The 15,025-nt window shown below is 30.5% G+C and overlaps 1 protein-coding gene across 6 annotated transcripts in view; it reads left to right on the forward strand.

Annotated features, from left to right (window-relative positions):
• Positions 1-15,025, forward strand: part of LOC111046310 (solute carrier family 41 member 1) — a 179,392-nt gene that overhangs the window by 158,042 nt on the left and 6,325 nt on the right. For 5 of the 6 annotated variants that reach the window (XM_039442878.1, XM_039442881.1, XM_039442882.1 and 2 more), the window contains 6 exons: positions 974-1,153; positions 3,538-3,682; positions 4,783-4,929; positions 8,833-8,980; positions 11,076-11,290; positions 12,712-12,860. In XM_039442878.1, the coding sequence (XP_039298812.1) occupies positions 974-1,153; positions 3,538-3,682; positions 4,783-4,929; positions 8,833-8,980; positions 11,076-11,290; positions 12,712-12,860 (984 nt within the window). Of the gene's footprint in view, positions 1-973; positions 1,154-3,537; positions 3,683-4,782; positions 4,930-4,995; positions 5,076-6,202; positions 6,350-8,832; positions 8,981-11,075; positions 11,291-12,711; positions 12,861-15,025 lie in introns of all 6 variants that reach the window. The other variant, XM_039442880.1, reaches the window with a different exon arrangement.

Genomic DNA, 15,025 nt, shown 5'->3' on the forward strand with positions numbered 1-15,025 from the left:
AGATGAATTTACAAAATATAAATTAAGAAAATAATTATTGAGCTGTATATGATATGAGAAAAAGCAATTTGTAATGACTATAGATAAAATAGATAATATTGTTACGCATCTACATAAATTGGTGGAGCTTTGGACATATCAATGTCCATTCTTCGGAAAGAATATTCGAAGTATCCTTCCCACTAACTCTCTACCAAAACGTTAATTTCATTAATTCAACTGAGGATTTATTTAAAAATGAAAATATTGTAAATGTTTTAATTAATATGAAGATTTAAGAGAGAGAGAGAGAGAGAGAGAGAGAGAGAGAGAGAGAGAGAGAGAGTGATTGAAAGCTGGAAATAGGGCATACCTCAGCCTACAGAAAATTCTCAGATCAAGGCTGTTAAGCTGGAGCAGTAAAATTGAAATTGATTATGCAACCTGGGAGACAACCAATAAATTTTATTCCCATGTACGTTGGATATTGTTTATATTTTTCCTTATTGTGCTTCTTTATTGTAAAATTATTTTTATTTCTTGTGTTGTAATTATGTATATCTACTTGCCGTGGGAATCTAGATTCGTTAGTTTTTTATATATAATATTGTCCTATAAATGTACAGGCTGTACTCCGTCATGAACTTTAACTTACTGAAGAATGGCTTGCATGATTGCTCTCTATCAAGATTTAGAATTGTTCTTATTGCTTCTTTTTGTAATAGGAGTATTTTATTTAAGTTTGAGATGCTTGTTCCTCCATATATTTAAATTCCATATGAAATGTGGGAGTGGATCATTGCAAAGTACACTGCTTTTCACACGACCGGGATTAACACACGACCAGGACAGAGATTCATGGAGAAGGCTTGAGGAGGAGGCTAAGGCTCTTCAAGGGCCGTATAGTCAATGAGTAGTAATAGTACTGGATAATATATGATTAATCAAAACATGTAGTGGTAAACTGTTTTCTATCAAAAATGATCTTTTACAGGCTTGGGATGTATTTGTGAACGTATCGGAAATCATGATTTTGGTTCCGTCACTGCTTGGACTGAAAGGTAATTTGGAAATGACTCTGGCTTCCCGACTGTCAACTTCAGCAAATCTCGGAAAAATGGATGATCCCAAGGAACAAGTATCGATGATTTGTGGGAACCTCAGTCTTGTCCAGGTAAAATCAAATAAATTTCCAATATAAAATTGATATTAGAAGTCAGGCTAATCGAGTAATTGGAATATTTTGATAATGTATTGCTGCTAAAATAATTATTACAGCATTCAATCAGAATTTGATATATATTACAGCAATATGGTTTTCAATAACTTTGTTGTAGTCTAGACGCTGTGTTTCCACGTAAATGTTTTTAAAACACTCACTTTTTGATGAGAAATAAGGAATACACATCACTTCTGACGAGGAGCTTCATACGCCCTCAATAATTTTCAATTAAAAACCTAGACCTTATATTTTTAAAGACACTTACTTTTTGATGAGAAATGAGGAATGTATTACACTTCTAAGGAAGAGCTTCATCAGCCCTCAATAATTTTTAATTAAAAAGCCAGACCTTATATTTTTCTAAAAACACTCACTTTTTGATGAGAAATGAGGAATGTATTTCACTCCTAAGGAAGAGCTTCATCAACCCTCAATAATTTTCAATTAAAAAACTAGACCTTATATTTTTCTAAAAACACTCACTTTTTGATGAGAAATGAGGAATGTATTTCACTTCTAAGGAAGAGCTTCATCGGCCCTCAATAATTTTTAATTAAAAAGCTAGACCTTATATCTTTCTAAAAACACTTACTTTTTGATGAGAAATAAGGAATGCATTTCTCTCCTAAGGAAGAGCTTCATCAGCCCTCAATAATTTTTAATTAAAAAGCTAGACCTTATATTTTTAAAAACACATACTTTTTGATGAGAAATGAGGAATGTATTTCACTTCTAAGGAAGAGCTTCATCAGCACTCAATAATTTTTAATTAGAAAGCCTGACCTTGCAGGATCTCACACAAAAATTCAAATGTTTTTTTGTATCAGGATAAGTCTTGCGAAATGTATTAATGACTGATATAAATATAAATGATAATAATAAAAATATGAAAAACAAACGGGTATGTTTATTGTAAATAAACATTTCCTGAAAACCCTTTACAGTAGGCTAGTGCTCCAACACTGAGAACTCCAATCATCTAAATATCAGAGCCGAATTCAGAGATAAAACAGCTCGGTAGAGAGCCACACAGCAAAAACAATCGACACAAATTATAAAGTATTATAAAGGCAGTAACACTATATTATGTAGCTTACAGTAATAATAATAAATGTTTTTTTTCTAATAGCAAAAAAAATGATTTAATAATAAGCAGTTCGTGAAGGAAAACCACATTGAACAATAATAAATGGATTTTATTCAATTATTCCACAATATTATATAAAAAAAATCAGTACACAAAGCAATTCAAAGTAGGTGTTTTCATCCCATGGCATAGTGCCGTCTGGGGGAGCTTATTGGAAATAGCAAATAATCATAAAAATGGAGAAGAAATTAAGAATTATGCTTTCACAAAAGTTCATATAAATTAGTAGCTTATAGTATGTTTACTAAAGTAATCACAGTCAAAAATAGGTATTTTGAAAAATTGTAAAATTTTGAAAGTTGAGATTTCACAGCTAAATCTAGAAATAGAAAACCCATGTTCATAAAAACGTTCTTTCATCTTTTTACTATGTCATTGCTTGGATTTATCATTTCCTTTCTCATATGGCTTATGAAACAAAATAGTTATTTGTGCAACTAGTGCGCAAAGTGACAGTTTGCTGCACCGAAAGAAACGTTTACGCACGAGCCGTAAGCGAGGGCGGAATGGTTTCTTGAGTGCAGCAGAGGAACTTTGCACACGTATTTCACATTAAATTTTTCATACAGTTACCATTGAATATGAGAAGTGGTTGATTATGGGTAAAATGATGGCTGAAATCCATCAAATGTTTGTCTGTATAATTTTGTTATTAATAACAACTTGAATTTATTTTAAACTTGATAATCCAATTCAAAATTAATAATCAATAATTTATTAAAATTAAAAATTAAATTAATTTGAAATTTTGAGTAAATCTTAATTTCTAAATATTTTTTCAACCAATCAATTTATGAATGAAAAAATATTTTTTGAAATAATTAATAATATTCAAAATGTATAATTTAATGAGTTCTCATTTTTATTTATTTGAAAATCAGAAAAAATATAGATAGAACAAATTCGCATTCAAAATATACGCCAACAATGTCAACAGCTGATTGGGATGGCTGCAAGATAATAAGCAAACTATTAAGAGTACGCAAAGTAATACTTTGCGCACTAGAGCGGAAAAGTGATTCTTTGCATTCTGTAATCATTGCAGGAATGGCCACTTTTCAAGGTAACTGTAGGAAAAGTCATATTTGTTTAACTGTCATCACCTCAAGTCATAGAGAGTACTTGATGGGAATATTTTTTCAAATTCAAATCTCTGATCAACTAATTGGCTAATCTGGCTTTTTCACAGCTCCAGTCCATAGTTGTTGGGCTTTTATCTTCGATTGTGGCAGTCTGCTCTTCGGCCTTATTCAAATATGATCTCAATATAAGTCACAGCCTGCTTCTTGCATCATGCAGTATTGTAACTGCTTCATCAGCCAGTCTTATACTAGGTACCTACTTTCAGTCAAATATTTATCTATAATTAACTTTATTTTGCATATTAACTCTTTAATTAATTGGAAAATTTGGTAAGAAAATAAACCTGGATCACTTTCTTTATTATTCTCAATATGCTCATAACTTTCAATAATATTCATCAAGACTGCTAATGCAAAACGTTAACTAGCTGGGAATTTATTGAATTAACACAATTTAGCTTCATAATTGTTATATACCAGCATCATGATTTGACCAAGGTCAATGGAGAAAGTCACTGATAAAAATAATGTTTGCCACTGACAATAAAGTACTCCAATAAGGGAAATAATCACCAGAGATAAAAATGAAGAATATAAATCGATTCGAGTTGTTTTTCGATAGTTATTTTATTTATTTATTTATATTTTTACAGAGAAGCACTGATTGGGAGAGAAAAACTAAGGATACTCCTTGTACTATTTCTTTCCCAAATTTAGATAACACTTTAAAAGTCCAAAAGAGGGTTATGATTTCACTTTACTAAAATTTAGCCCATTTTCACTCAAAAAACAACGAAAACTAAGATTTTAAATTTTGATGGTTGAAAACAGAATAAAAAAACAAAAATATCACACTCAAATCACCATTAATTGGAAAATTTTTGAGTAATTTTACAAAATTTAGAGCCTGAAAAAACACAACTCACTGATCAGCACAGCTTCTGTTCTGTTCACAACAGATATAGTTCTTCGAGAAATACAAAAAATGAGCATGAATGTTGGGCAAAACCCGTCGGTTTAAACCGTTTAATGGAATGTGCAGTCTATCTATAATAATAATAATAATAATAATAATAATAATAATAATAATACTGAGGGTGATACCCACATAAGCTCTTAGGCTTGTGCGTAGATAATGAGTGAGAGAGCATCATGGGATGATGATGAGAGATGACGACTACTTTTTAGGTAGTCGGGACCGACGACTTATCGTCACCTCCGAAGGACGGGGTGGCCGTATCTATATGATTGTGCTGTGGTCAAAAACGTTTGCCCCGGTCGAGATTCGAACTCGGTTGATGCACTAAGGGAAGCATATAAACTGTGAGCTAATTACGGCATTATTGTTACAGGGGCTATTACATCAATGGTGATAATCGCCTCCAGAAGATACAGTGTGAATCCAGATAATATCGCAACGCCAATCGCCGGAAGCCTGGGAGATATCACTTCTCTAGTCCTATTGTCATTGATTGCTACCGCCGTTTACAACAGTGGAGGTATTTATTTCATCTACTTATTATTTTATCTTCGATTGTGGCAGTCTGCTCTTCGGCCTTATTCAAATATGATCTCAATATAAGTCACAGCCTGCTTCTTGCATCATGCAGTATTGTAACTGCTTCATCAGCCAGTCTTATACTAGGTACCTACTTTCAGTCAAATATTTATCTGTAATTAACTTTATTTTGCATATTAACTCTTTAATTAATTGGAAAATTTGGTAAGAAAATAAACCTGGATCACTTTCTTTATTATTCTCAATATGCTCATAACTTTCAATAATATTCATCAAGACTACTAATGCAAAACGTTAACTAGCTGGGAATTTATTGAATTAACACAATTTAGCTTAATAATTGTTATATACCAGCATCATGATTTAACCAAGGTCAATGGAGAAAGTCACTGATAAAAATAATGTTTGCCACTGACAATAAAGTACTCCAATAAGGGAAATAATCACCAGAGATAAAAATGAAGAATATAAATCGATTCGAGTTGTTTTTCGATAGTTATTTTATTTATTTATTTATATTTTTTACAGAGAAGCACTGATTGGGAGAGAAAAACTAAGGATACTCCTTGTACTATTTCTTTCCCAAATTTAGATAACACTTTAAAAGTCCAAAAGAGGGTTATGATTTCACTTTACTAAAATTTAGTCCATTTTCACTCAAAAAACAACGAAAACTAAGATTTTAAATTTTGATGGTTGAAAACAGAATAAAAAAACAAAAATATCACACTCAAATCACCATTAATTGGAAAATGTTTGAGTAATTTTACAAAATTTAGAGCCTGAAAAAACACAACTCACTGATCAGCACAGCTTCTGTTCTGTTCACAACAGATATAGTTCTTCGAGAAATACAAAAAATGAGCATGAATGTTGGGCAAAACCCGTCGGTTTAAACCGTTTAATGGAATGTGCAGTCTATCTATAATAATAATAATAATAATAATAATAATAATATAATAATAATAATAATAATAATAATAATAATAATACTGAGGGTGATGCCCACATAAGCTCTTAGGCTTGTGCGTGGATAATGAGTGAGAGAGCATCATGGGATGATGATGAGAGATGACGACTACTTTTTAGGTAGTCGGGACCGACGACTTATCGTCACCTCTGAAAGACGGGGTGGCCGTATCTATATGATTGTGCTGTGGTCAAAAACGTTTGCCCCGGTCGAGATTCGAACTCGGTTGATGCACTAAGGGAAGCATATAAACTGTGAGCTAATTTTGGCATTATTGTTACAGGGGCTATTACATCAATGGTGATAATCGCCTCCAGAAGATACAGTGTGAATCCAGATAATATAGCAACGCCAATCGCCGGAAGCCTGGGAGATATTACTTCTCTAGTTCTATTGTCATTGATTGCTACCGCCGTTTACAACAGTGGAGGTATTTATTTCATCTACTTATTATTTAATATAAAATTTGACTATTTCCACTTGGTCTGATGAGACAAATAGTGGTACAAAAACAAAATAACGCTGTACATTGTAACGATCCATTTTCATAATAATAAAAATATTGTCCAATTTTCTAAAACAAATTCATTCCAACTCTGCTATCTGCCAACTATCGTAGCAGATAAGGCAGTTCTAGCCAAGCTCCAACACATAATAGTTGAAAAACAAACAACTTAGGCACCTCTATCCTCTTTCCCGTTCCTTACTGGCATTATGATAAGCAGGACAGTGCAAGAAGCAGATCGGCAGTGATGGGAAAAAAGACAGTGCGGTTACAGAGTTGGGAGTGAACGGAACGATCCCGAAAGTTGCCGTGTCAAGCTGTGTCGTCTCGTGCGTAAGGAAATTATTATTAACATTTTATCACTATCATTCTGCCAGTTCTAACTATATTTATGCACCTCCTAATATATTGTTCCATTCAAAATCATCCCAAAGAAATTTAAATTTCCTATTTAAATTTTCTTATATTTTTTGAATAAATTTTAGTTCCGATCATCAAACCCTCTTCTCTTAAAAAAAAGGGTTTGCAAATTATTAATTTAGACAAAAATAAGAAAAAATCCGTTGCACATGTTCCCTAAAACAGGGACATAATTTTAAAACCCTTACAACATGGCTCACGAGAGTGACCAAAAATAATTAAAATCCTTAGAACATGAATGAACATAATGTAAAACTAAGTACTTGACATAACTAAAACTACCTAGTTATAAAAAATAAGGACAGTGATAAATAAATAAAATAAATAAATGTTTATTTCCCCAAAAAAACTAAAACTACAACGGCAAGATTCGGCAACTGTTCTCCTATCTTCATCTATTCCCATTTTGCCATTATACCACAAATGATATAATGTTTAATGCCATTATTTCTAATTAAATAAATTAGCAGTTCCTGCATTCTTATGTATGTTCTTTGGTTTAATTCAGTAGCATACGGTATATTTATCAATTCTTAAGCTATTTTTATTTTGATTTTGGCAAATAAATTCTTATAGAACTATATTTTAAACTAATAATAAATAAATAAATGTTTATTTCCCAAAAAAACCAAAACTACTACATCAATTACAGTAAATATTAGGATAGTTTACAATTACATACAATAGTTAGTTGCAATAGAAATTTCTTATAATGTGTCCTCTAGGTACTTGTTTAGTTTTTTCTGTGTGGAAATTGACCTACTCCACTATGGCGTACCAAACCCTTCTAGAGTAGGGTTTGTTTGTTTTTTGTGCGTATTATTAATCAGTTAGTGTTTAGTAAGTCATTAGGTGGTTAGTTGTTATATGAAATAATGTTTTCTATGTTCTGTCTTCCTTTGCTCATCAACCAATTGTGTACTATTGTTTTGAACTTTCTAGGATGATTAATCTGTTTAAAGTTTGCAGGAAGTAGATTATATAATTTTGGTGCTAAATGATTGAAATACAGGAGGTAATCTCACAAATAAACCCCACGCTTCAAATACACCCCAAAATATACGCTTCTCCATAATAAAATGTAAACAGTTGACAGCTCTTTTCTCTGAGGGGTGATAGGCTTATCAAAATAGCCCGTTTCAAATCAGTATTCAAATTTCAGTTAATTGCTTGTTATATATTGCACAATAAATAATATAAACAGTTGTTGATCAGATGTAAACGCGATTCAAATTCAAATAAAATTCCATCTCCTTGGAAAATATTGAGAATTGTGAATATGGTTATAGAATTTTTAATTTCATTGCTATTCATAGGCTCTGATTTTTTAAATAACCATGTTATGGTAATAGAATGGTAATATGAATATGGTTATATAATTGTTAATTTCATTGCTATTCATAGGCTCTGATTTTTTAAATAACCATGTTATGGTTATAGAATGGTAATATGAATATGGTTATAGAATTGTTAATTTCATTGCTATTCATAGGCTCTGATTTTTTAAATAACCATGTTATGGTAATAGAATGGTAATATGAATATGGTTATAGAATTGTTAATTTCATTGCTATTCATAGGCTCTGATTTTTTAAATTACCATGTTATGGTTATAGAATGGTAATATGAATATGGTTATATAATTGTTGATTCCATTGCTATTCATAGGCTCTGATTTTTTAAATAACCAAGATACAGTATGTTTTATCTCATGACATTTAAAATTAGATTACTCAAATCCTCAAATGATCAATTCTAAGGAATTCATTCAATTTTGAAATAATAACTCAATTCAAGTTATTTCTAATTCACAAGAACAGAGCTATGTAATCGAATTTCAGTTTACAAAATGCACAAAATCATCGATTTTTCAACTTCTCATTATTTTCTATAACATGATTTTAATAATTGACTTGTATAATATTCTTGAGTTGATAAATTTATCGAAAAATTCTTTCGAATAAAATTCAAAATATTTTGTTTTCCAGATAATATGGCAGCGATATCGGTTTTGATAATAGTACTATTCCTGGGTATCATGCCGCTCTGGTATTTCATCTCGAAAAGAAATGAACACACCAAAACAGTTCTTTTCACTGGATGGAAGCCGATCATTTTCAGCATGATGATAAGCACGTAAGTAGATTTAAAAACTAACAATTTACTTTTGACGAATTTTGTATGCCACAGTGAAAAAGGAACACATCATAAAGGTCATTCATTTTACAGTTTTGAGTACTATAAGTAGAAGGAATTTTGTTATCAATAAATGACAAAATCACAATACCTCAATGAAAATTATAATGTTGATCTGATAAAAAATTAATTTCATAAAAAATAAAAATCCTATTCAAAAAATGAATAGGATACGTCGGGAGGTCCACTATTGGGTCACCGAGGGATTTTGGTGGGTCGCAGTGTATATAGATATAAAAGTGCTTTATTGGTATCAAATAAACTGGACGAAGTGTAATGGCATTTGAAAAAATGGATTACAACTAAAAAGATTAAATAAAAACAGCGTCTTTTATTTTATTTTTTATCTATTTATCATGTTTTTATTTGTTTAGTTGAGAAGTTGATATTGTGGTAATTATTCATATTGAATAAAAACGACTAAGAAATTGTCAAAAACCACAGATTTATTGATACTTAGAAAGACCGGTTTCGGTTATTACACCATTGTCAATCTCTGACAAACTGGGGTTTAGAAACCGGTCTTTCTAAGTATCAATAAATCTATGGTTTTTGACAATTTCTTAGTCTTTTTCATTCAAAATGTTTTTTTTTATTTAATTTTCTGATAAAGTATATTAATAGGGATACTTGACTGTTCAAAGTTGGGGAGCTGTTTGACTCAGTGGTCGCGCTGATAAGCTATAGCTTCGAAAAGTTAATAATCATGCGCCTGGTACTCCCGTTGGAAGGGTAACCATTTGAGCCCTCTGAATATGTTTCATGCGTTGAAAAATCGCTTCCCGGTAGTTCGGAACCAACCTAAAACTGTGGATCCCTTCATCTCTAATTATCTCAGTTTTTTGTAGAGAGTTAGTGGGAAGGATACTTTGAATATTCTTTCAATACATTGATATGTCCAAAGCTCCGTAAATTCATGTAGATGCATAACAATATTATCTATAGCTATTACCAATTGCTTTTTTCATATCATATGCAGTTCAAAAATCATTTTCTTAGTCTATATTATGTAAATTCATCTATAAGTTTGCTGTATTGTAAGCTATTGTATATAATATGTGTAAAAGCCAGTATATATTGTAATCTACATAAATAAAGTACTTAATCAATCAATCAATTATCATCCGCCTCATTACCCACGCACAAGCCTAGTGCTTATGTGGGCATCACCAAAAAGAAAAAAAAAATTATTACAGTATAGAAGATAGCTAGTACCCTTATAATTTTTTTTTTAATTAAGCACGACTATTTTCGACATTTATGTAATTCTAAAAAAGGATAGTTAAGAAATACATAAATGTGGAGACTAGTCGTGTATAGTTTACAAAAATAACACAAATTCCAAATTCAAATTTTATTTATTCCAACTCACAATATTTACAATCAGAATCAATAAGAAAACAAAAACACACAGCTCAGTAAGATAAAAAATAATAAATAGAAGATTAATCAAATAAATACTGATATGAGTACAAGTTGTAAAATATTATGGTACCCTTTTTAATTCTTTTAAAACTCAAATACAACTGTTATTCAGATGTATGTTATTCTAAAAAATGACACTTGAACAGGACAGTATTTTGTATATTGAAAGGACACTATTTTATTAATATATTAATAAAATAAATACTGGTATGGGTACAAGTTTACTAGTTCTAAAATATTACTGTACCCTTGTTAAATCTTTTAAAAATCAAACACGACCATTATCGACTTTCATTTATTCTCAAAAAGGACACTTGAGAAAAAATAAATATAAATAAATGTTTATTTCCAAAAAAAACTAAAACTACAACATCAATTACACAAAATATTAAATAAATTACAATATTCCATACAATAGTTAGTTACAAAAAATTCTTATAATGTGTCCTCTACTTGTTTAGTTTTTCCTGTGTGAAAAAGAATGACATAAATGTCGAAACTATTCGTGTCTAATTTGAAAATATCACAATTGTACTAGTTATTTTTATTTTTGATTATTCAGTTATGTTATTAAAACCGATTTTTATGAAGTGGATGTATATTTCGACAGGGTTGGAGGTCTGATCTTGGATAAGATGGTCCAAAAGTACAGTGGAATAGCGGTGTTCCAGCCAGTGATCAATGGTGTGGGAGGAAACCTTGTGTCGATCCAGGCGAGCCGCTTGGCAACCGCTCTGCACCAGAGGGAGGGAACTGACACCCCCGGGTACCTTCCCCCCGGATACAGCATTCTCCCTTCGCCTTACCAAGTATTCCTGTCTGAACGTAAGTTCAAATCAAATTATTGCCAAATCAATAAAAATTTACAGACGTAAAAACCAAAACTCAGTTTGAAGAGACTTGGAATGTCAAAAATCCACTCTATTTAAATAAAAATTTAACAGCTAATGATGTGTGAGCACACACGAAAGCATGCTCCTGTAAAGTATTGATTTTTATTTAAAAAAGTGGATTTTTAACAACATTTCAAGTTCAAGTTCCTCAACATCAATATTCACGCTACAAACTTAATTAAAACTCGTCAGTTTATCATATTGATAAATTCACAGACGAAATTACAAGAGCCCTATTAAAACTAAAAATGATTATAATATTAATATTAGCCTTGTTTGACAACTTTGTAAGACGAAGTTTGTGCGCCAGCAATGAGCATTCAATTGGAAAATAGTAGGATGAAAGTATCTGTCTTGAAGAACAATAAATTTAGCAAACATCTTTAAAAAAGTAGATGAAAATTAGGTGGCCTAATTCATAAGCAAAGCATAATATAATTCGGCAACAAATTAATATTCTCTCCAAAATTTTGAAACAAAGCAAGATATATAAGAAATTGAATAATTCAGCACAGAACATCATATTATATAAATTTAATTCAGTTTGAGAGACAGCTTTTAGGTAGTAAGCTTTTATTATTATAAATAAATAATAAAACAAGATACCATCATATTATACAGAAAAATATCCATTTTATTTTTTTCTCTTCTCCAACACACCCAACCACAAAGCCCATGGTTTTTTATATTTGTAATTTTATTGTATTTTATTTGTTTTGTAATTCTTTGTCATTTTGTTTTGTCTTGTTTTGTGTGTTTTAATAAATTGAAAATTGAAAATGAAATTGAATATGTAAATGCCATTCATGGCGTTGGAAATTCCTTACTACTTCTTTGTTTGTTTTCTTATGTTTTGTTTGTCTCAATGAATATTGACACCGTTCTTTTGTATCTGTACATGATTTTAAATAAAGATGTTTTTCAATTCAATAAATTCCACCTCATCTGATAGCACGATATATTATACTGTACCAGTATATATATTTTATCTGTCAATGTGTTGTCAGTTAGCTTTGCAAGAATATATATACTTTTGAATCTACTTTTCAAATTCCTTATTCTCATTATTGGAATTTTTTCTTTGAATTTCTTCTAGGCCTGATACAATTTTCAATGTGACTTTTTCAAATACATAATAACAAAAATGTCACACAAGTCGGAAATCCTCTATTAGAATTTGACAGTAGTAAAATTTAATCTCAATAATTATACTCATATTATCTATACTGTATAATTTTTCCTCGAACTAATGATTTTACATCCTGTTTTTTTAAGTAGCCTACCTATTTACTAATTAGGTTTAATCCTTAGTTCTATACTAACAATAATTTGATCGATATTTCTATTTTTCAGATCGACATGCTGTGACTGCAAGGGTGCTGCTGTTCCTAGTATTACCAGGACAGATGTTTTTCTCATTAGTAATTTGTTTTCTGAAGACTAGTCATATTTGGTTGAACGTTCCTTTTTTGATTCTGTACATAATTGCTGCATTGATCCAGGTAATGCCATAATTTCAAACATTATTAAATCAATTTCAATTTTATTTCATCCAATACCGCTATCAACACAACTTTACAATTACACTAGAGTCTCGATTAACCGAGTCTCGGTCAACCGAGGTTCCGTGTTAACCGAGCCTCGGATCGGCCAAGGTCAAGGTCAGTTTGGCAGCTAAGAAGCGAAGCAGTTCGATTACACAAAGAACTGTCAAAGATTTTTTCAAACCTTTGTAACTTATTAATACTTTAAAGTATGTACTACTATTATCTAGTTGTGTGGTTTTGAATATAGTTCATGTTGGTGTACATCACATGGTACGTATTTTTATTTGATTTCCTTAACCCCTTATTTAGATTAGGCCCTCCGTGTTAACCGAGTATTTGACTATCCGAGGTTGTAGCGGTCCCGATTAACTCGGTTAATCGGGACTCTAGTGTACAACATAAAGATCTTTGAATGAATTACAACGTTTGAATAAATCATGTAATCACATATATATTGAAGGAAACAAAATAATAATTATTATATCTCATGTATTTTATTTTATTATCAATATAATAGCCATTACCAGCAAACATTAATTCCATACAGTTCCGAGTCTTTTGTTCCATGTTCAAGATTAAAATTCACATCAATATATGAGGGGTCCATTCCAAAACTCACTTTTTGCAGATTCGCTTATTTTTTTTATATGATATTGACTTTTCACATAATTTTTATAGCCCATTTCTTGTTCTGTTCAATATTAATGAAACAAATGTGTACTTATGATGACATCTAATTTCATGAACATTCGTGTACAATCGTTCTTAACAATGTAAATATATTATTAATTAACAGAAGATTTGATCTCAATTATAATAGTATTATTTAATCATTGAAAAATATTTTTTTCTTGGTGAATAAAATGTAATTGATTATTTTAAACAAGAATGAACAGTTGACATTACATGAGATATACCAGTACGGTATCTGCTATTTTCTATAGAAGGCAGTGACAAGGCAGAGATTCGGCAACTGTTCTCCTATCTTTATCTACTGCCATTATTTTAAAAAAAGGATTTTATTTGCAAATGATATAATGTTTAATGTCATTATTTCTAATTAAATAAATTAGCAGTTCCTGTATTTTTATGTAAACCTATGTTCTTTGGTTTAATTCAGTAGCATACGGTATATTTATTAATTCTTAAGATATTTTTATTTCGATTTTGGCAAATAAATTCTTATAGAACTATATTTTAAACTAATAATAAATAAATAAATGTTTATTTCCCAAAAAAACTAAAACTACTACATCAATTACAGTAAATATTAGGATAGTTTACAATTACATACAATAGTTAGTTGCAATAGAAATTTCCTATAATGTGTGTCCTCTACATGTTAAGTGTTTTCTGTGTGGAAATTGACCTACTCCACTATGGCGTACCATGTTCTAGAGTAGGTTTTGTTTGTTTTTTTTGTGCGTATTATTAATTAGTTTGTGTTTAGTAAGTCATTAGGTGGTTAGTTGCTGTTTGAAATAATGTTTTATATGTTCTGTCTTCCTTTGCTCATCAACCAATTGTGTACTATTGTTTTGAACTTTCTAGGATGATTAATCTGTTTAAAGTATGCAGGAAGTAGATTATATAAGTTTGATGCTAAATGATTGAAATACAGGAGGTAATCTCACAAATAGACCCCACGCTTCAAATAAGTTACACCCCAAAATATACGCTTCTCCATAATATAATATAATCTAAACAGTTGACAGCTCTTTTCTCTGAGGGGTGATAGGCTTATCAAAATAGCCCGTTTCAAAATTAATTTTCAAATTTCAGTTTATTGATTGTTATAGATTGCACAATAAATGATATAAACAGTTGTTGATCAGATGTAAAAGCGATTCAAATAAAATTTTATCTACTTAAAAATATTCAAAATCATAGAGAATTGTGAATTATTATGGTTTTAGAATTGTTGATTCCATTGCTATTCATAGGCTCTGATTCTTTAATAACTAAGATACAGTAGTCATTTTTTTAATAAATAATTCTAATAACTAGATTTTTTAATAACTGAGATACAGTAATCATAGAGAATAATTGTGAATTATGGTTAGGTATAGAATTGTTAATTTCATTGCTATTCATAGGCTATGATTTTTTAAATATCAAAG

Source organism: Nilaparvata lugens, chromosome X (genome assembly GCF_014356525.2).
Source record: "Nilaparvata lugens isolate BPH chromosome X, ASM1435652v1, whole genome shotgun sequence".
NCBI lineage: Eukaryota > Metazoa > Arthropoda > Insecta > Hemiptera > Delphacidae > Nilaparvata > Nilaparvata lugens.